This window comes from Schistosoma haematobium, chromosome 4 (genome assembly GCF_000699445.3).
Source record: "Schistosoma haematobium chromosome 4, whole genome shotgun sequence".
Classification (NCBI taxonomy): Eukaryota; Metazoa; Platyhelminthes; class Trematoda; order Strigeidida; family Schistosomatidae; genus Schistosoma; species Schistosoma haematobium.
This window is the reverse complement of record NC_067199.1, coordinates 33,862,127-33,885,072: the sequence shown is the minus strand read 5'-3', so window position 1 is coordinate 33,885,072 and position 22,946 is coordinate 33,862,127. Positions and strand designations below refer to the sequence as shown.

Genomic DNA, 22,946 nt, shown 5'->3' with positions numbered 1-22,946 from the left:
TAATAATAATAATGATAATAATAGTAATAATGGACTGTGGTTGGAGGTAGTCGACAAGAAACCCTGGACTCGGGTTTCGTGCTACTTGGCACTCGTCAACAAGGTGTACCTGTAATCTTGAGGAAAATTAATCATTACAACTAAAAATATTGAATCAATAATAATAATAGTAATAGCTAAAAAGGGTAAGAAATGGTTAAAAAAAATCATGAATAGACATTTTTTAAAAAAAAATTATAGTAGTTTAATTGACATTTTTAAACTTGGAAACAAGTTCTTTCACTATATATAAAACATATATACACATTACTTAAGATTAGAATTCAATAGTGCTATATATATATGAATATGAATATCGTACACAAAAATTATGATTATTCTCATGAATATGTATAAAATTATTATATTGTAAATGAAAAATCATTAATCAAAATGATTATACAATTCAACTTACTTAGCATAGAAACAAAAATCAGGAAAGAATAAGAAATGAGGAGGTGTTGTTGTTGTTGTCAACTAGCAGACAACTATTAATAATTGGTTTGTTTCAAAGATGAAGAATTTTAAGTAATTAAAATTGTCAAAATCTTTCAACATTGAATAGTCTATTTCAAACGGATAAACATTTGTACAAAGAGGCACCAAACAGATATGCGCCACATAAATCATTCGATTTATATGAGGGATGGCACAATGCCCAGGTACCCAAACCGAAGCAGGTGGTGGTGGGGGGCACACTCTAATAATTGAACAACTTACACTTTATTTCTGACATTATGTATCAATTCAAATAAAATTTTATGTGATTTTAATGTGAAGATGATTTTTATCACTAACATTAAAATAACTTCGATTGATGAACTAACAGAACGTGATTTGATTGGTGATTTAACCTAAAGTGAGATTTCATAACAATATAAGTGATTAAAAGCTGAACCTACACATATCACATAGAGTACGTACAGTATAGACCATCAGACTAAAATCTAATGATCTTCATGGCATGATATAGAATGATATACAATCTATGTTATTGGTGAATTAAAGAAAAAACTGTATTCAACTTAGTTGACTACACTTTGTACTAGAACCTCCGAAGTCTATCTTAAACCTTGTTGTCAGTGAGTATGTGATAGTTATTTATGGAAAGTGGAATATATTTTAGGTGTGGTTTCCAAAACTAACAAACGTCTACTGGATGATATGAAATGTACATAAAGTACCATCTCACCGAAGAGTTTTGATTCTGAATTTATTTGCATTTATCGGAAGGATGCATTTACAAATCTAAAGAAATCGATATTTAGCAGTAAATAAAAAGAGTCACTCAACTTATTTGTCAGTGGTGTTATCTTTGACTTATGCAAACTACGAGTATAACTCAAAATTTACAAAAATATCATAACGTTGTAATATATATTCTTCTTAGATGATCTGAATGGTTTCTGAATGTTACATCAGGCTGATACCTGTAAGACATGCATTCCGGTTACAAACAAATGAATACAGTGACCAATATATCACTACTTAACCACAGTGAAACTAATGTATATAATGCGAAAAGAACTATTCTTCAGTAACACAAAAATTTTATTGAACTTAAACGAATATCTTGAAGTTGAATTTCAGACCTTGAGCATGAAGGCATTCATTGATTCTGACCAACCATGTATAAGTAAAAATACCTGCATGCTGTATTCTACAAACAGTTTGTAAACCCGAAATAATGGACTTTTTGAGATTCATAGATTCTAAAGGCAATTAAATAATTTCACTGTATTCGATGAGAACATGAATGATGAGGATGTTCATTTATTCGATTGTACAACTTCCTAGTAAACTTAAATATATCATCCATTGTTCCTACGGTTTTTTTTCCCAACTTTCTACTCTTAAAACAATACACAGATTAAGGTACATACATACATGAAAATTATACACAAATTCCTAGAACGGTTTTTAAACTGAATAATCATATCGTACAGAAAAGTTAACACGAAACTTTTACGATAGAATTATTTATTAAAAATATGTATACAGCTGGACAGCAACTTAACATGTACAATAAACTATACTACTTGCCAATAAACAGTAGTATAAACAAATATTAAAAATAAATAAGCCAGTAAGTTTGTTATTTACCACAGTAATCTAGTTACTCCAATGATATGTTTACATACACTACTTATATAATATTAATAGTAAACAAGCATTTTATGCAAAATTAGAATACATTGATGAATGTTCATTTAATGAATGATTATGATCACATTAGAATAATAGTAGTGTGTATAGATGAGAATACAACAAACCATGGTAAAAAATAAATGAATAGAAAAGTAAATATGCATACTTTGAAAAATTTGTTATTTGTATAAAGATAATGTGTTGACAAATATTTCCAAAGGTTTTACGTACAAACTCAGATTATAGGAAAATCAAACTAGGAAAAAAACCAAGTATAGAAATACAATGACAAAATCAAAGGAGAATAAGATATGAGACAAACAACAACAACAACAAAAATCACAAACCGAATAACCATGAGTTAAAAACAAATAAAAGAATACAATCTATCAAGGGATCATATCAATATCAATATTGTTAGACAATGAAAGGTTATTCTGTTTGATAAATATACATCGAGTTAACATCTCCTTAATCCGACTGTTTTGTCGAATTACAAAAGAAAAAACTATAGAAAGAGAAAAAGTTATGAAAGACGTAAAGAAGAACAAAGAAAACAACAAATACAAATACCTTCTTATTTTGGCATACAACATTTAGAAGTGTCATTCATTGTTGTTTTGTTCCTCTTCTTTTTTTTAAAGAAAATATTCACATTCATAATACTGTAGCAGTGTATTTTGTCTTTAAGTTTATTACTTCATGGTATTGATGATAATTCATGCAATTGATTTTGTATATCTAAACTTGAATCTAAACAATCTTTACGTATTTGTTTACTGATCGATTCAATCTATATTGGTGTATCGGTCGGTCGGTCGATAAAAAGTATGATAAATTAGAATGAGCAGAAAATGAGAGGGAGAAAAAAAAACATTTGAATAATGTATATTGACAAAAACAAAAACCAAAGAAAAGATCGTATAATAATAATATAAATAATTCAATGATTACAATATTTTATACACTTAAACCTTTAGATTAAAATAGTATGACGGAAAGTTATGTTAATTTAATTCAGTTATTCAGTTACTCTGAAGAATCGACTTACATTATGTCATGAAACATCAGAATTACAATTTTTCTACTTATTCAGATCACAACAAAAAAATATGCTTATCATTAACTCTCTACCTGTTATATCCGGGCGAGAACAAATGAGTGAAAACTGTTAGGAACTACTTATGAACTACCTGGTGATTTCAGTCTATCCTATCGCATGGTCGGTTTGGTATAAAGTAGGAGGTGAATACTGCAGTAGATTCGGATCATACAACAAAACACTCAACACAATATCTATAATGAAACTATGATTTATATTTTGCCCCCAAATGACCTGTTACGGCCGAGAGTGGGGTGGACCCACCCTCCTCTCGAAATGCTCTCACACGGCCACGAGTATACAGCCTCTGCCAGGGAAGTCCTACTCACTACCTTCTCATGGTGGGGGTGTTGTTTACGAAAATTAGAACGAAAAGCGAATGTTTGGCGCTTTAACCGGATTCCAAACCAGTGGTGCACATGGGCTCCAGTATCCTGAGGGAACAAATGGCGTATGAAACAATTTTCGGTCACCGGCTACCATGGGACTGTATCTCCTTACGATGCTCCACTGCCTTGTGGGTCAGACCTTCAGGTCGAAGGCTCGGGGGGTGGCCCCCCCTAAGAAAACCACCTGCTTCGGTTTGGGCACCCGGCAGTATCACAGTCCTTACACAAAAGTGTGGCGCATATATATTTGGTGCCCTCTAGTACCAATATTTATGTGTTCAAATAAATAAAAATAAATAAACAAATTTATATTCCATTTATTTGTGTACCCTAGAGACACTTCAAACTTTCGATTAGACATTTTTGATTCTCACAACTTTCTATGAATGAACGTTGAATGATACCACAAAGGGGAAATATGAGAAGTTTCTCGTCAAAAGTTAGTTTAATAACAGGCTACCAATAACGCTAGATCTTTCGAAACTTACAGAGAAAGTGTTAATATTATAGATAAATTTTAATCTTAACCTATAAGATCAGATTCTACAATTTTCTTGAGAAAATTAGCCGAAAGAAATTTCAATGTTCACCACGCTGGAAAATATTCCCTCAGAACAATAGTAAATACTTTTCAAACAATATTTAGAATAAGGGCTAAGCGGATAACACGATAGCGTTCGAAGCAAGTCAGTCAGTCAGTAACAACGTAGAACTTCGTACATACGTACATCAGTTCCAGTTGCCACACCACCTTAGCACAGAGATGCAGTTGTCGATTCTAATCCCGTGGTGGTAGAGGTAGCAAGAGTATAAGCAGTAATAGGGAAGATTAGGGTTTGGAGATGTTATTTAAAGAGTATAATCCAGTGAAATAAATTTGAAAAGAGGAAAAAGAAATGAACATGAAGAATTCAGAAGATTAGAATATGGGAGAACACAAAGAGTGGATGCACCTGCGCCATTGCAAACGATTTTGAGCCATGTCATTCAGGGTCTCTAAACATCGGTTGCTATCATCTCGTGGTCCCCAACCAGGTAGTCTACACCTACCAACATGACTCAGTCCACTTGTCAGTGACTTCATGGACTTGTGCCATGTTTTGGTCTGGCCACCCCTAGCTTTCTTCCAACCTACTCCTATACCAGTGAACATCACTCATCGAGGTAGTCGGTCGTTGGGCATACGTAACACGTGTCCCAGCCATCTCAACTGATGAAGTTTCACTACGTCATCAATTGATTTGCCATCCTTACCTAGTACCCGTTTCCTAACAACTGTGTTACTTACTCGATGGTCCCATGATATACGAGCAATGTTTCGAAGACACCTATGATCGAATACTAGTAACCTACGAATATCCTCACTCTTACCGGCCATGTTTCACTGCCATAAAGTAGGATAGAACGAACTACTGCCCAGTAAACCCGTCCTTTGGTTGATAGACGGATATCTCGCCTACGCCATAAATGACGCAAGTTGGCAAAAGCTGGTCGATCCTTCTGTATCCGTGCTGAGATTTCGTCACACACCAGACCACAAGGGCTGATGAGACTTCTCAGATAAGTGAAGCAGTCGACACGCTCAACTACTTGGCTCCCTATCACTAGTTCGGGTGTTGATGTAACCCAGTCCTGAAGCAACATTTTGCATTTCGAGGGAGAGAATCGCATCCCGAACATGCTTGCATTGTTGCTTAGAGTGGTCAGAAGACTCTGCATTTTGTCAGCGTCTTCGCCAAATAAAACAATGTCATCAGCATATTCTAAGTCAACAAGTGAACCTCCCGGTAGAAGTTCAACCCCTGTAAATTTAGATGAGGAGAGTGTTATCTCTAAAAGTACGTCAATGACAAAGTTGAACAAGAATGGGGAGAGTGGGCAGCCCTGACGAACACCACTTGAGGTAGCAAACGGTATTGGGTTTAAGTCTCAGCGTGAGCGTTAACATTGAGATGCAAGTACATTCAACTGACGAGCCCCAAATAGGACGAAACGCGCATCCGACATTCTAATACTAGACACCATTTATCTCTGGTTATATTTCAGTGATTTTATTCTCTAGATATTGAAAACAATTTTAATTACACGAGCTTATTTTAACAACAAAGAAAAAAAAACCCAGAACAAATCAATAAATACTTACAATATTATGAAACATTATTGAATCTTCATTGTCACTCTCAAACTCTTCAATTTTATCTAAATCTTCTAAAAATCGTAAAGTCAATGAATCATAATTGGCTCGAACAATGTCTAAAACCTATTGAAAGATAATAATAATAATAATAATAATAATAATAATAATAATAATAATAATAATAATAATAATAATAAAGAAACAAACAAAATGAAATGACAAATTTATTATTTAGATTATAAAAATTGGGCATATTAAAAATGACATAAATTACTGATTATATATATCATCAGTAGATAATAAGATCTTATTCTTATATTGTCAATGTTATGAATGGACGCAATCCCTTATATATTAATTGTCATGTTATCGATCAGTATTTCATACTAAATGTATTAATGGAGTTATAGTGTTGTTATCCGTTTAGGTGAATAGACATAAAGGCACAGAAATGCAAGTAACTAGTATGAATTCTTGATGATAGATCTTATAATGAAAAATGCCTACTAGAATATAATTTGGGTCTAGAAGTTTCATTTTCACTAACTTCAATCATCTAATAACAAACACTAGTTAAGACAGATTTTAATTTGTCCATAATTTACAAGATAAAGACAATATGATGTGATTAAAATACATTGATAAAGCGTTAACATGAAATCTCTTGAATCCATTCAAGAGCATTTGTGTAATTCCATTTTTTAAAGTATGATATTGATTAGTAAAGACTATTCATACTAAAGGAAAAGAGTTTAATATTTCCTGAGGAAAGGGTGTGATTATAAAATAATGAAAAAAACACGTCATTCAAGCTAACGGGCTCAATCACTAATTATTGATCTGAATCAACTAGGTGAAGTCAAGCCTAACTGGTTTAGTCTACAAATAAACTTAGACCAATGAATAGAAATTATGCATGACAGTAGCTCGAGATCGAAAAGATTTTTTCAAATACAATAATTGACTTACTGAAACTTCGTTATTTTTACTTATATATTTATTTACTTGTAATTCTTTACTCTTATTTTCCTCAGTACTTTTGATAATAGTAATGACAATGGCATTCATTTAAAAATCCACGTACTCCATTTTGAGCCATAACTTAAGTGTGATTTACTTTATTTTATTTCAACACATAGATAATGGTACAAAGAGGCACCAAGTACATATGTGCCACACAAATCTCATCCGATATGTGTGAGGGCTGTGATACTGCCCGTATACCCAAACCGAAGCAGGTGGTTTTCTTAGGGGGCCACTCCCCGAGCCTTCGACCTGAAGGTCTGACCCACAAGGCAGTAGAGCATCGTCAGGAGATGCAGTCCCATGGAAGCCGGTGACCAACAATTGGTTCATATGCCATTTGTTCCCTCAGGATACTGGAGCCCATGTGCACCATTGGTTTGGAATCCGGTTAAAGCGCCGGACATTCGCTTTTTGTCCTCTCATTTTCGTAAACAACACCCCCACCACGAGAAGGCAGTGAGTAGGAATTCCCTGGCAGAGGCTATATACGCGTGGCCATGTGAGAGCATTTCAAGAGGGAGAGCGGACTCTCCCTACTCTCGGCCGTACCAAGACATTTGGGGGCTAAGTGTGATAAGTAGAGAGGTGCTATTAGCCTAAACAAATCAAAATAACAGAGCTAATCGCTGAGACTACTAAGTCATCGCGGTCAATATCATTCATTGTTTTAAGTTCAATTCCACTTATAAATTAATTACTGATGTCGACAATTCAATATATATATATATATACATACTTTTATCTGGATCATGAAAAATGTAGTTTAGTCGTCTTGTACACATACATAAAGTCAGTCATTAACAACGTCGAACATCGTACGTACGTACATCAATTCAAGTTGTCAACACATACATAAAACACAAACTAGTAACTACTTAGATTCAACATAAAATATAATCAGATACATAATAAACTCAAAGTGAAAAATAAATAAATTGGTATATGTATGTGTATGTGTCTGATTATGTGTTGATGTATGTATACCGTTTTAGAAATGACATAAACAACTGTATACACACATATCTACAACAAATAACACAACCAATATCGGTTTAACAATTGATTAAATGTTAACAATGATAGTATTCGTCTAAATAGTAACAGTAATAAGTAATATTACTATCATTATTATAACTATTCATAGTTATTATTGTAGATTAAAGAAACAAACAAATATTCAGTAATAAGAATGTCTCAATAAAAAGATATTTTTAGTTAGTTTATTAGAATAAGCAAATACTTTTACTTTAGAATAATTTTCATTTAATTCATGATACAGATTATTGAGATTTAGTTTAGTAACGGATTTATATCATTAGAAAAGTATCAGTTGCTTTGAGATAAATCTTGGAAGTGAAGAAGTTCCAGACAACTAATGAGTTTCAATAAAGGTAGTGAAATAGTTCTTAAATTGTACTAAGTGGGAAATTTATGATATAAACTCAGTACAGCTTGAAGTTATTTTGATGACAGGAGAACTGAAGTTTTTAGTAACACTATATTGTGAACAAAGATTTACATACATACATGACTAGAAAGCATCCGTTACTTCACGACAAATGGTGCGGATTGCCAACTAGCATGAAACCTAAGTCCAAGGTTTCCTACCTGAGACCACTAAACAACTCAATATAGTGTATTCGATGTGGAATCCCTAAGATTAGTGTCCACATTGCAGCTTGGCCGAAAAAAACCAATCAACAATAAAAAGTTGGGATAAACATGACATTAATTACTACCCATCGGCCAACTGATTACAAGATTTATTGAAAGTGGAAATTGGATTCAATATTACAGTTAGTACAGATAAATAAAATGAGTTTAAGTGTTATCTCAGTAGCAAGAATCTAAAAAAATGTATATTACAGGTAATCAAATGTGCCTGGACATTATAATACTGAAGAACTGTAAATTTTTTTCACCATAAATACTAAGACAATATCTTCTAGCTACGATTTATTTTTAATGATGACAAAATTTACAGCAAAGTGATTTTTTTAACTACAATTGATTAAGACTATGTAAGCGAATTATGAAATATGGAACTTGTTATTCTACTGCATGAACTATATGCACAAGCTATTGAATGTCTGGACACAGTAGCTATGTGAATAACGCAATCGTGTTTGAGGCAAGCGGTATTGGGTCCGAGTCCCGGAGTGAAAATTAACGCCAGGATGCAGGTACATCCAGCTGACGAGTCCCAAGCTGGACGAAAAGTGTATCTTGGATCCTACTACTAGTCACCATTCATCTCTGCTTATAAATAACTAGTAACTTTTAGATACTCAGCAGTTCGTAAAGTACAGTAAAGGATTTTAATTTTCTCAAGTTTAACTGAGTAAAAGCAGGCAACAAAAGCGATCGCCTTCAATACATTAGGCCAATCACAGATTGGCTAAATCATAGGTGGACGTGATTGGCTAAGAAATAACTTGCACTTCCAAGGTAAAAGACACAATCGGTGGTCTAATTTTCGAAGGGACAGATATATATATGTAGATGAATGAGTACGAATACAATGATTCAGTTAACCCATAGACTCCCTTTTTCATTGCCAGTGTTCTTACTGGAGTTGGCAGTTAAGTTCATGTATAAAACGACTGCATATCAGCATCAACTAACTCATGGACACTGTATGTCACAACAAATTTAATAAGTTATAATGTACAAGGACGGAGAGGGTAATATTATTTCGAAAATTCAATATATATATATATATATATATATATATATATATATATATATATATATATCAACAAGCATTTACTTGATTCTCCGTAAGAGAAGTTACATTGTTTAATGTTGAGAATGAAGCAATTTTAGCGTTGAAATGATTAACAATTGATCTGAAAAAGAAAAGAAAACATTCACCCATATATAACAGGGAATATAAAGCATAAATAAAGATGATAAATAAGAGAACTGTTAATAAATAATGAAATCATTAACAACTAACTAATTTAGTAAATATTTTACATAACACATACCGTAGAGTGCTTAATTGAAGTACAACACAGGATGCAGCATCTTTAATTTCTATGACAGTACTAGTTGAATGTTGAAGAGCTATATACACATGAAAAAAGAATATGAGAGTGGGAGGAAAAAATGATACTCATTTAATTGTGATTAAATCTATAACTAACATTCATCATACTTATTTAAACAGTTAATAAGATGAGACACGTGTAGGTAGCTCATATTATTTTCGGAACGACTTAACTCTAACGGTTGCGACATCCTACTGGAGCTTCCAAGTCTTTAGAAGCCAGTCATAGGTAAACGTGTAATAGTGGTAGTAATAATAATTGTTATCAATATTCAGATGGTGAATGAGTTTTATTCTGATATTAATGTTCGTCATAAAAAAGATTTACACGAATATTTCTAATGCATGAGTAGTATATATCCAAGTTCAATATTAGTGTGTTAAAGGGCTATGCTAAAGTCTATTTATAGATTAAGTGAATTATGCTGATGTAAATGGAACCGCACAATCTTGAGAAACATTCCTAAATTAAAAACCATACAATTGGCCCAGCAATCGGAATTCACTTGACGATCTAGGCTAGACCACAATTGAAAACCTGGAATTAATGAACGGCAGCTTCGTCTTAGTATGGGACTTCTCAGCAGTGAGCATTTGTGATCCCACTCGTGGGGTCCGAATCAAAGACCTTCGGTCTTGCGCGCGAGCGCTTAGACTGTAGACCGTTGAGCCGGCATCCGGTGGTGTTAATATCTAACTTCAATCGGTTCATGATCTTGCGCAACCCTTCAATCATGGTCTGAGAAGGATAACTATCACACAACCGATACATATTGAACTCGTGAATTAAACTGTTTACATAATACGATCTCCATAAACCTCTTTGACTCTAGCTCAAATGAACAATAACACAGATTGGTTGTTTATGATAATATTGATAATAATAATCAGTATAAGCACATGATGTACAAAAAACTGTTCAAACTTACAATACTCATAAAGATTCTCAACAAGTAAATGCATACGTATTAATTCATAGTATAAGTTATCATAAACGTCAGGCGATTGAAGAAATTTATCACCATGAAGAATGAAAAAGTTGAATATTTGAAGTGACTAGATGATTAAATATAAAAGGAAGATAAAGGAAAATAAAAATATCACGAAAACTAGAAAGTGAATGAATGGAAGATAATATCTACCAACTTGATATATGTAACTTATTCAGTAACTATACTTTTATTTAATTCTATTTATTATTTAAACACATAAACATTGGCAACAAATACAGACGCGCCACACTTCGTCTTTCGATTTCAAAGACGGGTAAAATACGGTCCGGGCGCCTGAACCGATGCAGGTGGTTTTGTTAGGAGGCCATACCCTGGGCATTTGATCTGAAGGTCTAATCCATAAGGTAGTGGAGTAACGTTAGGAGATACTTTAAGCAACAACCTAATTTAACGATAATTGGAGACGATAAACAAATCACTGTTTTAGAAATCTAAAATAAACTGCACATAGAATGCATAAAGATTACTTAACATGAAATATAAGAAAAAAGTATTTACTGAGTTATTAGTGATATTGTGGTGTGTGCAACGATAACGATGTTTACCAAGAAGTGCACTTTTAAGAATAGTATTTTCATAAAACAGTTAGCTAATCAACATTCATTTGTGAGATTAAAACTAAATATGTATTGAACTTTGTTACAAACAGATTATCAAGGTTCTAAAAATAATAACTATTAGAGTAAACAACCTTTTGATAAACAATGATTATGCTCTCTTAATACTATTGATAACTTAACAAATAATAAAACCTACAAATTAATAGTCTAATATTTATTAGTAAAATGTTTGTTTATAATAACGAATGCTCTTGGTGGATGAGTTTGTAGTAGAAAAAATATATTAGTTTAAGGGATTTTGCAGAAACTATAAAATTCTTGGAGTTTACATGATGAAGTGATTTTGACTAGACCATTATTAAGAAACAGGAAGCGAGATGGATAGCCATTTTAGTCGTAGTATGGGACTTCACAAAAATATCCATCAACGACTTCACCATAGAGGATCGAACTCAAGACCTTTGATCTTTCGTAGGAATACGTATGCTTTATACAATTGAGCTGGGATCCAATAATGTGCTTGTTAGCTTTAATTAGCTCGCAATATTGAGCGACTAACTTTGATGGTTAACTATCTTACATCTGATATGGTTGGACTCAATTAGCCAAGGTTTCTCACTAGAACCATAGGAATCCCATTCTGAAACTAGTCACTAGTGAACACAAAATTAGTATATTAGCATAGTGGTAGGACTCTTTGAACATCGAATCACTGACTAATCTTGGCTAGACCATAAACGGGAATAAGGAGGCACTGGAACAAACTATTTTATTGAGGATTTCAAGAATATTTATATGGAATTTAATGTCTAACCAATTACTTAAAAAATCGCTACAAAACATTAATATTGATTTTCATAAGAGAGAAGAGGACATCTTTTCTATATTTAACAAATGTGACATAAAAAATTTCTTTGAGAATAATCTATATCAAGGACTGATCTTACTAAAGTAAATACTAAAATTCGAGGAGCAGACGATAACTGTTTCATCTTATTATGGGTTTCATCAGCGTTAGCGAATAATCATCATTCATTATTCACTAACGTTATCTGTTTTAAATTGAGCAACATTCATAAACCTCCTATACTAAAAATAAATTTCTTTTTCTTTTCAACAAAAAAGAGAGTAGTTCTGATAACAACCAGGTAAATAGAATCAAGAATTCTACAAACATAAAATCAATAACTAGATTATATCATACCTTTTCCATTAATTTCAAAGCATCAAGCAATTGTAAATTACTGCAATCCAAGTTGAGGACAAATTTGAGTAAACTTAAAATAACTAATAACGTAAACGAGGAGAAAAGAAAAGAAAAGGAAGGTTTCAGTTATTGATTTGATACTCTTTTTAACAGTTATTCATATTTATTCATAAAGTTACGTAAACGTGTGTATGGATTTGTGCGCATACATGAACGATATAGCATTAAGTTATAAGTTCGAGTCTTGCACCATTAAATTCGGTTTTAGCAGTAGTCGTATTTAATTGACCACATGCAGTAGAATAGCATTTAAGTTATATTATTGAACGAAGAAATTAACAATATAAGTTTAGAGTTGTATACACGAGATGATTATCTTTTAACATTAATAATAATTTTTAAGTAGGCTGGTGTAGTAGTTGTACAATTTTAATCAACACAAATTTATAAAAGGAAGCTTTAGTAGTAATGTGGTGTATACTACTTATGTTGATAGGCATATATAAGATGTAACACCAATCAGAAGTGGAGTGCCTGGCAGAAGAAGGTTGAGAAGATCGAATTGAAGAAAACAGGAAGGTAAACAGAGAGTAATTGTAATAACAGGAATGAAGGAACAATAAAGTTTGTAAGAGATAATTGATGAAAGATATGCAAACAAAGTATTTAATGTGTGGTTTTCGTATTTTACGAAGACATTCTTTAGTTGTGCATATAAAAATAAGTTGGTTATCCTCACCTGAGGTCTCGTTAACTACAGTAGTGAGCCTTGAAAATAAAATAATTTGCCCAAAATATTTATATATGAAGTTTATGAGTTATGTTTTTAACGTAACTAATAACAAGATGAGGATTACCAAGTATAGTAAGATTTAGAGTAGGATACAAAATGAAATGGTTTACATTTTATCCTAAAACATTTATTAGTCTTAATTTGACGTAAGGTGAATAACTATGTGACTAGACGCTTGATGTTAGCTAGATAAGGAGAAGATTAGAAGAAAGTTAGACTCGGTCAAAATCAAAAACTTGACATCAATCCATAAAGATAGTGACAATTGGTCTGAAGCATTTTGTTCAATACAGAGTATTTGAAGCTATAAAATTTTTCTTACGAAATATTAGTTGTTAACATTACAATGAACTTTGTGATGTATTAAAACTGGAGTAAGATAGATATGATCCAATTTTCATCGCTTGAACATCATAGTAACTGTAACTTATTATCAATGGAAATTAACTACCCAGATGAACAATATAAACTGAGAGTAAAAAGGTGATATGTAGACGCCTTAACAAAATTAGAACGCGAATTAGTCGATACATATGAAAAAAAAATTAGAATTAGTATTCCATTACACTGTCCAATATTGAATAATTCAATCGAAATAATACTTATATTATTAAATTGTTTAAAATGATAAAAGACATCAGACAGTGTTTATAGGCATCTCTTCATAAGGATTTGATACAAATGTGGATTGATTAAAAACGTAATAATAAAAGAAATAGTAGTGGTAAAAGCAACAAAAGAAGAAGAGATTAAACAAGTAATACAAAGGAGTGAGACCAAAATTTATGGACGACCTTTGAGTGACGCTAGACTGATCTTGAGAGGGTCTACCTGATAACTAGAACTAAATGACAGTTATAAATTAGTGTGAGGAATTCCAATTATGATTTACAGTTGATGATTAAGGTTAGGAATTAGATTTAGGGTTTTCATTACGAACTGACATCAGTTATAATGCCAAGACTCTATTTAGCCAAATGGATGAGTGAATTTCGGGCCAAAATCCAAGACATCTTATCTCATACCTGATTGGTTCGTTCATAAATTATAGTCTCGTCTAAAAAAGAAATGTATTTTAAAAAAGAGTGAATACATTTGTATCATGGTTACTTATTTCAATCCATGTCATTCAAGATTTTCAGTCATTGATTACGACAATCATGTGTACTTCCATAACCAAGTAGTGTAAATAGGCAAAGCTAAATCTATGATAATTATGAAGCTATGAGTCTGTTCTGTCAATTTCTAAATGTACAGGCCAAAAAAAACTATTATAGAAAAATTTAAGAAAGAAAAAATATTTTTAAAGGAACGATAACAACAATAACAGAAAAAAAGGTATCTAACCTGTCCATAATGATTTCCAGTCGAATTCCAAACGAATTTTATGCATTTTCTGATAACATAGTAAATTTTGACATACGATTAAACAAAGTCTAAGAAGAATAGATATTTAGAAGCGGAGGGCATGACAATAGATTAAGTTTATAATGAAGAGGAAAAAGGAAAATAAAAGAGTTGTTATTAGCCATGAATTAACCAGTTACATTCCAAGTATATCATCATATCATTATTTCCCATATAAAACTAGTTCAGTTTAATATGAAATCTAAGTCTTCACAGAGAAGAAATCATAAATATAAATAGATATATGATACTAGGGACAAATGCCTACAGAGACGTTACTCATTGAGATGACGGGATAAGATGATATTGTTTAGGTCAATTCTTCCAATATCAATTCATTATGAAATTCAATAACAGTAACGTTTTGTGGTCAATCGATCAATTCAGTATAAAATTTGTTTTATACGACAAGTGAGTAGTGTCAGTCGGTGTGACTTGTTTATTCTCTGTATTAATTCAGGTGGACCATAATTATTGTGTGATTTTAAAGTAACTCTGAATTCTGTCTACGTATTAGTACCATAACGTCTGCGTGTAATTCGGAGTATAAATGATCATATTGCAGTCTAAAAATGATGTGATTTGGGATATGTTTGTCGTCATGTTTTTCATTCAACAAATTTTCACTGAGCCAGTCTTTCGTGTTCTCACTTTAAGTTGTGGAAGTTGAAGTAGTTCCCGTTTTCCAGTAAAAGCAATAGGATCAAGGAATAGCAGTGGTTCCCAAATGTCAAGTAAAAGCAATAAGACTGAGGATCCATCGGAGTTGATACATACATAACCGCGACGACTCCCCAAATATAGCAGTTCGTTGTCCAGCTACAAAAGTCTCAACTGGGTCAATTTTACAGTTACAACGCTCATAAAAACAGAAGTTTGTTATATCCGAATTATTTATGGAGTATTATTGCACATTTTCTTACTGGATAATTATTAAGTAGTTAGATTATACCCCTATATATATATATTCCTTTTATTATAAGCTTCCATTTGATCTATTGACTATTGTTATATGATTTACTACTCTTAACTTATTCCCAAATTATCAGTTACAGTATCTCACACTCAGCCACGTCTTGCCTGATCTTGTATAATTGTTATTTTCTACTTTATGGTGTGATACAGTCTGGTCTGCTTGTATATAAACGAAGTATGTCTAAAATATACGATTAACACAGCGGAGGCTGATATTTATGTACTGGACTGGATGGGGTGGGCTAGTCAAGAAGTTGATACACAGAGGACCAACAAGAATTCAGAGTTGACTCTAGGCTGCTCGTACTGGTTCATGCGTCATTGGTCTGGCACAGTACCAAGGTCATATAAACAGGTGTTCTATTGGCGATTCAATCACGTGATATATTAACAGGTTCATGGGACATAACAGTTGTCCTAGATGGTAGAATAATTATGTGTGTAATACCGCGAAAAGATGTAAATTACTTGCTTTCAACTTAGTGCATTGAGAGTCATATGTTATTTATTGTGAAGCCTGAAGATCTTAGGTTCGATTGGTAGCAGAATTGTGCTTTAGCACTGTTAAGACGTTTCATACTAAGATTAAACATATGTTCAATACTCTCAGGAGTTCAATACTTTCACAGTAGAAATCAGACTACGACAAAGAATATGATTATATTTAGTTGTTCATAGTAAAATGAATAATTCACATACTTATATAAACGATGTGGAAGTTTCTTCATCAAATGTCCATGAGCAAATTCTATCATCAAGTCTAAATTGGAAAAGTAGATAAATAAACATAGACGTAATCAAAAACCGGAAAACATACAGTGTAGTAAGCTTATGATAATACTAAGTTAATTTGATTGAAATTATAAAATGATTTTTATCCTATAAATTTCCATTATTAATAGTTTCATTTTTATCAATCAATGTATAATCATTCATCACGGATAAATAGTAATTTCAATATAAGGTAGGGTGAAAAGTCGAACTCTACGATTCATGATAAACCGATTTTTAGGTCAAGGACTGGTTAAATCAGCTATATCAATAAAAGGTAGTATTTGTCACGGATTGATCTCATTTGAAGTAACAATGAGAACTACTTATGATTAATAGATTACGTATATGCTGGAGGTGAAGCAATTTTCACCAAAGGCATTGAATGGCCGTTGTGGTAGAATGAAAATTCAAATCGCACTGTTGTGAACGAACACTCGAGGCGGGGACAACCAATTTATTGTTTAATACAAGATTACAGAACATCTTCATAAGATATGAGAACCATACATTATATACTTCATTTGCAAATATCCCATCAACTGTCCTTCATATTCTGTATGATTCGTCCACCTCACAATTCCTTTCTATTTCCCTTTCTGTTTTCTTCAACTGGATTATCCTAGCTTCCTAATGCCAGGCATTCCACTTTTGATTAGTGTTGCATACTACTGATATCGACAGACATTAGTAGAATACAAGAACACGACCGGACGTTGATGTTGTAGTTCTAGAGCTTGAGCATTTGCCATCAGATTTGAAAATACTGGGTTAGATCCCCAGTGAAGTCGTGCGTACGCACGCGTAAAGAGTTCCATATCATGATGAAATAGTTGTTCAGTGATCTCTGGCTTTCAATTGTATCTCATTTGAGATTAATCTGTAACGAATGCAACTTACAAATTAAACCAGTCTTTACAAAAACCGCTTCAAATAAATCAGTCAAAGTCCAGAATATACATTATAAGAAGTTCTGGTTATGAAACTATAAACTACCAAAAAGTAGTACAAAAAGCAATGTTAGTTAAGTTTCACACATTCACGCTTCTTACTACAAATTACAGGATATCAATTATTAACTACGTGTAATGACACTGCATTAATGTGATTGCCTTTAATCGTCGTTTCCAACAAATTCTAATTCAGCCATCATCAAATTGCGACAATTCAACATTCGGACAAACTGCTTAAGTCAATAAGGATATTACACAACCTTGTCGAATTTCGACTATCATATATAACTGACTAGACTATCGTGACTAGTGAAAATAACTCTACATAAGAGAAACGACTCGAAAACACTACAATTCGTTATATCATAATGGGTTTTGTGGAGATTTTTAGAAGTTTCACAGTTTGAAATCATAAGTCAATTGAAGCTAGACCACCATGGAAATTTCTAAAAATCTCCACAAAACCCATTCTGATAATAATCAACTGCTCACTAGTGACTGGTTTCAGGAGATACTCTTGGAGTTCTAGTGAGAAGCCGTTACCAGTGGAGTTCAACCAGGTCTGCTGTGAGATATCAGCTGACTGAAGACAATGGTGTACGGTGGCGCAACTTCGTGGATTGGCTGAAGTTAGACATTAACACTGTTGGATGCCGGCTCAGTGGTCTAATGGTTAAGTGCTCACGCGCGAAACCAGTAGGTCCTAGGTTCGAGTCCCGCGGGGTGCGGGGTTGTGGATGCGCACTGCTGAGGAGTCCGATACTAGGACGGAACGGCCGTCCAGTGCTTCCAGGTTCCCCATGGTGGTCTAGCTTCAATTGACTCATGATTTCAACCATGTGGAATTTGTTATATCTTGATAAAATTTTGAAAATACGGAGAACAACTTAAAAACTGTGTAAAATTCAGTTTGATCTATATCAAAGAGTAGTATAAAATGATATTGAATTACGCAGAGGTTATTCAATCAAGATAAAACTCACTTTTATTTGTACGGTACAAGAAGCGTAACAATGAATTCACTATGTCAATTCATGGGTTTTAAGGTAAACGTTAGTTTAGAGACCGGTTTTGCCATTATTATGAGTCGTAGACAAGTAAATTACTTTCTTACCAAGTCTATATTTTCAGACAACGTTTTATGCTCCATTGCCTTAGCACCGGATGGAATATTATACAATTTTACACTCAGACAACCATAGTGACAACCCATCAAAAGTTAACAGTCAGTTAAAACAATCTCTTTGAAATAATTAATACCTACAACATGAATTGACTTCAACCATAGAAGAGAGCATTTCAGTTAGTACAACATTTAATTTAGCTAAAAGTACTAAAGATTATAAAATGACAAAACAATATGTCAAGAAAAAGAAGTAGAAAATACAAACCAACCTAAAATAACCATAGCAATCGGACGACTTGTAAATGCATTGTAGCTTTTCGGATCAGATTTACGTGAACGCTATTGAGAAATGAAAAAAGAAGAAATACACTCAAGACAGATTTGCAGAAAATAGACATGGACCTTATTTCGTGCTGGACTGCATGTAGGCTAGCTTAGCGGTAAATACCACAAACTGGAGTGTTACACATAAATTCTATGCCTTCTTGAAACCGATGTGTGGGATTATTGGTGTTCAACTATGTGCTGTTGATGAAAAGTGCAGCTAAATGTGTAAATTAATCCAAAGTGCATACTGCTTTGAACACTGACAACGCATAATGCGGTCACACCTGATTAATGTTCAGCCTGAAGTAAACTAGGTACTTTAAGCTGTAATTTCGTGGTCTGGAAAGCTAAGACTAACTCAGAAATGATACGAAACAGGAAAATTCGATCATCTAATTAACATAAAGGGTTGCGGTGTTAACTGATTGTATTTGACTTATTGTGCTTCCAATCCAGTACTCTCAATGTTAAAGTGAAGAAATCCAACGACGTTGCAACTATGACCCCAGTCCTCTAAGCCTCATGACTCAACTCCCCGGTTGGTTAACCTGAAGTGAAATGGACATTTACAGGTATAATTGGGCTGCGAGCTATCACGCACAGGGTTATAGTTGAAGACCTCAAGAAAACCGATTCAATGGTACTAACTCCCCATCTGAACGTAGTTCTTGGACCAAGTAAACTCCCAAATCTCACGACGCCCCGCGTAACGTTCATGCCAAAATATGTAATACCAAGAAACGCAGCGAACTATCATAGCGACCACAAATACCCGATGTCTTCATGATATCCTGGCAAAACACTGATTGCCACTTTTCCCAGCCCAGTGTAAACATGAACACTGAGATGCGAGCAAGTACACCAAGCTGATGAGTCCCACACAGGACGACGAAACGTGAGCCTTGGATTCTAATGTTAGTTACAAATCTTGTATTCTAATAAATTTTTACCACAGGGATAAATTGTAAATAAAAGCAATGCAATAAAACAACACATGAAAATGATATACAAGCTATTAACTCACAGATTTATGTATTCTAACTTTAAAACTGGTTTGCATATCATGCAATAAGGGACAAGCCAATTGATTCTATAGGAAATTACAAAACGACGAACGAAATTGGTTTATCACTCCCATATTTATTAAATGTACGCATACAAACAATTTTCTACGAAAAATAAGTGATGTTGTGTAATTCTCTGGTTAAAATTTGAAAAATCACATTAACGCAGTTATATAATGGAAGGAATCAAAAAAATACTAAACCCAGATTTATTTGACATGTATCTAGACGACAGAGTAATTTCAACATGGTTCAAAGAGAAAATTGAACGACAGAATTTAATTGGTGCAAAGAACTAGATGAAGATGGTATTAAGCAATACTCAATTACTGTTAATATCTCGTAGGGTGTAGAGTGTCGGTTGTGGATACAAAAAGTCTGTGGTAACGTCTCAAACTGTAAAACTGGGTGATCTAGATTCGAATTCACCAGCGAGGACCAGTTCCTTTCAGATTGTAGATATGCTTTATTGATGAGTGCCAACTAGCAAAAAACCTGGGTTCAAAATTTCCTGCCAACTACCACTAACCAAATTACATGTACTATGGTTATGATCTATTTATCAAAATCGAATTTATCCTAATATAAAAATTTTGTTCTGTTTTGTATTGATAGGAAAAGAAAAGAAAAACAAATTTTTTCACTTAATTAGTCAGATTATAAGATCATGAAGTTCTAACATTTACGATGTCTACTTTTGAACTGCTTCTTTAATCTTTTCTCATTTTTCATTTATTTCTTACTTCAACTTCAATACTTTGAAAACTGTCAGTAATCTCGAAGGTGTATATTCTGATCAACTTATGACCACATAATTGAAGAGAGATATTTAAGATATTATTTTAAGCAACTGACTGGTGATAATTATATTCAAGTTTAGTTATTTATCATACATACAATGCATTCTTGATCTAATCCATTCGAAGAGCAAAATCTATGTAGATAAAAGTTTAAAGAGTAAAATAGAAAGATGTAACTAGATCTCCATTGTATGGAGTACAAATCTTGAAAAGCGATAAGAATCTTCATCCATGTTATGGTAAAATATTTCATAATCATAGCAATTATGTTTGAAATGGAGAATTCAACTAGCCTACATAATAGACAATCATGTAACTCAGTATGTTTTAAAACAATGTTACTAACAGCAGGTCATCATTATCAGCAGTGCTTTTCAGAATATCAACGTTGTTTTCTTTTTTTTATGAGACAAGTATTATGAATGTTCTAGTAATGAATACTTATAGTTCAAAAACAATGAAGAATAAATATAATGAATTCTGTACAGTTTAAAGGCTCAATATTACTACCCTAAACAATGTATACATTTATGTATTTTAATATAATTTTATAAAAGTGAGAAACAATGAAGTAATTAATGATGATTACGTTATGTGTAGATTCTTAAAATTTACTCGGTGTTATGTAACAGATCACACATCAGTGTAGTGCTCATAGATTTAACTGATTTCTTTCTTAACTCGATTCAAACATAGCTTTACAACTACTTTAATTTTTTGATTGAGATCATGAACCGATTGGTGTTAGACCACCACAATTGAAAACCTGGAAGCACTGGACAGCCGCTTCATCCTATTGTGGGGCTCCTCAGCAGTGCACATCCAGGATTCCGCTGGCGGGATTCGAACCCAGGGCCTTCGGTCTCGCGTGCGAACGCTTAACCAACTGGACCACTGAGCCGGCATCCAACGGTGATAGTTTCTAATATCAACCAATCCACGAAATTGCGCGACCAACTTCCGTTGTACTGAGGTAGATACCTGTCTCTACCCGACAAGGATTATCTCCACTGGTCACGGCTTCTCACTAGAACTCCGAGAATTCCCTCACGAAGCTAGTCGCTAGTGAGCACATGTTGATTACTAGTATAGGGGTTGTGAAGATTATTAAGTTTTTGATTGAGATCATGTTAAGAAGTAAGCGACTGGAGCTGTCACTTTAAATTAATAGGCATGTTAGTCTATAGTGATGACTCAAACAAGGTAAATTAGCTAGAGTACATGGTTATTAGATTCATACGAAAGTAGGTAAGTTTATTGGAGAACAATAAGATCAAAGTAAATCCCAAAGATCAATATGTTGAATGTACTGCCGTGTAATGGAAAATCATCACTCCGAGAGGCGTTACTTTTTCACAGACAAAAAGAATGGGTTACTAAATATCGTCCTTGATAATAGTATTCTCCACATGCCTCATGATTTTCCAGTATTTGTGATATGGTTTAATAAATACAGGGTTAATTCAACATAGGGTGACTAGCATGAAAGATTCACTCTTTAGGGTCATACATTCTGATATTAAATCGAGAAAACAATAAGTACTAAACCATATTGTTTTCCAAGTTCCTCAGTTAGAAATATCATTTTAGAATATGTGGGACAAGAAATGTTAGTTACATAAACACACCTTCAACAGCTATCGAATCCCACTGTGTATTCCGACAAACGATTTCCTTGTCTCCTGACCTAGTTCATAGCTCAAATCAGTTGATCATAGTCCGTGTAGAGCCTAGTACACATGTGCATCATCCAAAGTAGCAATATTATTTCACCACAGTGTAATTATATTAATAAAACAAATATAAAGTTAGTTGCGATAATTAGTCACAGCAAAACTAAACACAGAATATGGGAGAATGAGATAAGGGGATAAAAAGTATAAAAAAGACAATATTCAAACTTGAGATTTATACGAAAATAAGAGTGCATGTATCTGCATAACTATGACCGATTCGCAACCACAATAACTCCAATCATCGGTCTTAACAATTACATGGATCTTGACTACACAAACAAAGGTCAGACCAATAATCAATGACTTGGCGACTAATGGAGC

The 22,946-nt window shown here is 33.2% G+C and overlaps 1 protein-coding gene across 1 annotated transcript in view; it reads right to left on the bottom strand.

The window, feature by feature from the left end:
- Nucleotides 1-1,348: 1,348 nt before the first annotated feature.
- The window catches only part of ARMH3 (Armadillo-like helical domain-containing protein 3), a 91,785-nt gene continuing 70,187 nt past the window's right edge, over nucleotides 1,349-22,946 (bottom strand). The window contains exons 13-22 of the mRNA XM_051216252.1: nucleotides 20,050-20,115; nucleotides 18,968-19,037; nucleotides 16,548-16,608; nucleotides 14,814-14,902; nucleotides 12,671-12,753; nucleotides 10,823-10,949; nucleotides 9,832-9,910; nucleotides 9,612-9,690; nucleotides 5,822-5,938; nucleotides 1,349-2,980 (exon numbers count right to left, since the gene is read on the bottom strand). Coding sequence (XP_051066822.1) covers nucleotides 2,888-2,980; nucleotides 5,822-5,938; nucleotides 9,612-9,690; nucleotides 9,832-9,910; nucleotides 10,823-10,949; nucleotides 12,671-12,753; nucleotides 14,814-14,902; nucleotides 16,548-16,608; nucleotides 18,968-19,037; nucleotides 20,050-20,115 — 864 coding nt within the window. The 3' untranslated portion in view covers nucleotides 1,349-2,887. The remainder of the gene's footprint in view (nucleotides 2,981-5,821; nucleotides 5,939-9,611; nucleotides 9,691-9,831; nucleotides 9,911-10,822; nucleotides 10,950-12,670; nucleotides 12,754-14,813; nucleotides 14,903-16,547; nucleotides 16,609-18,967; nucleotides 19,038-20,049; nucleotides 20,116-22,946) is intronic.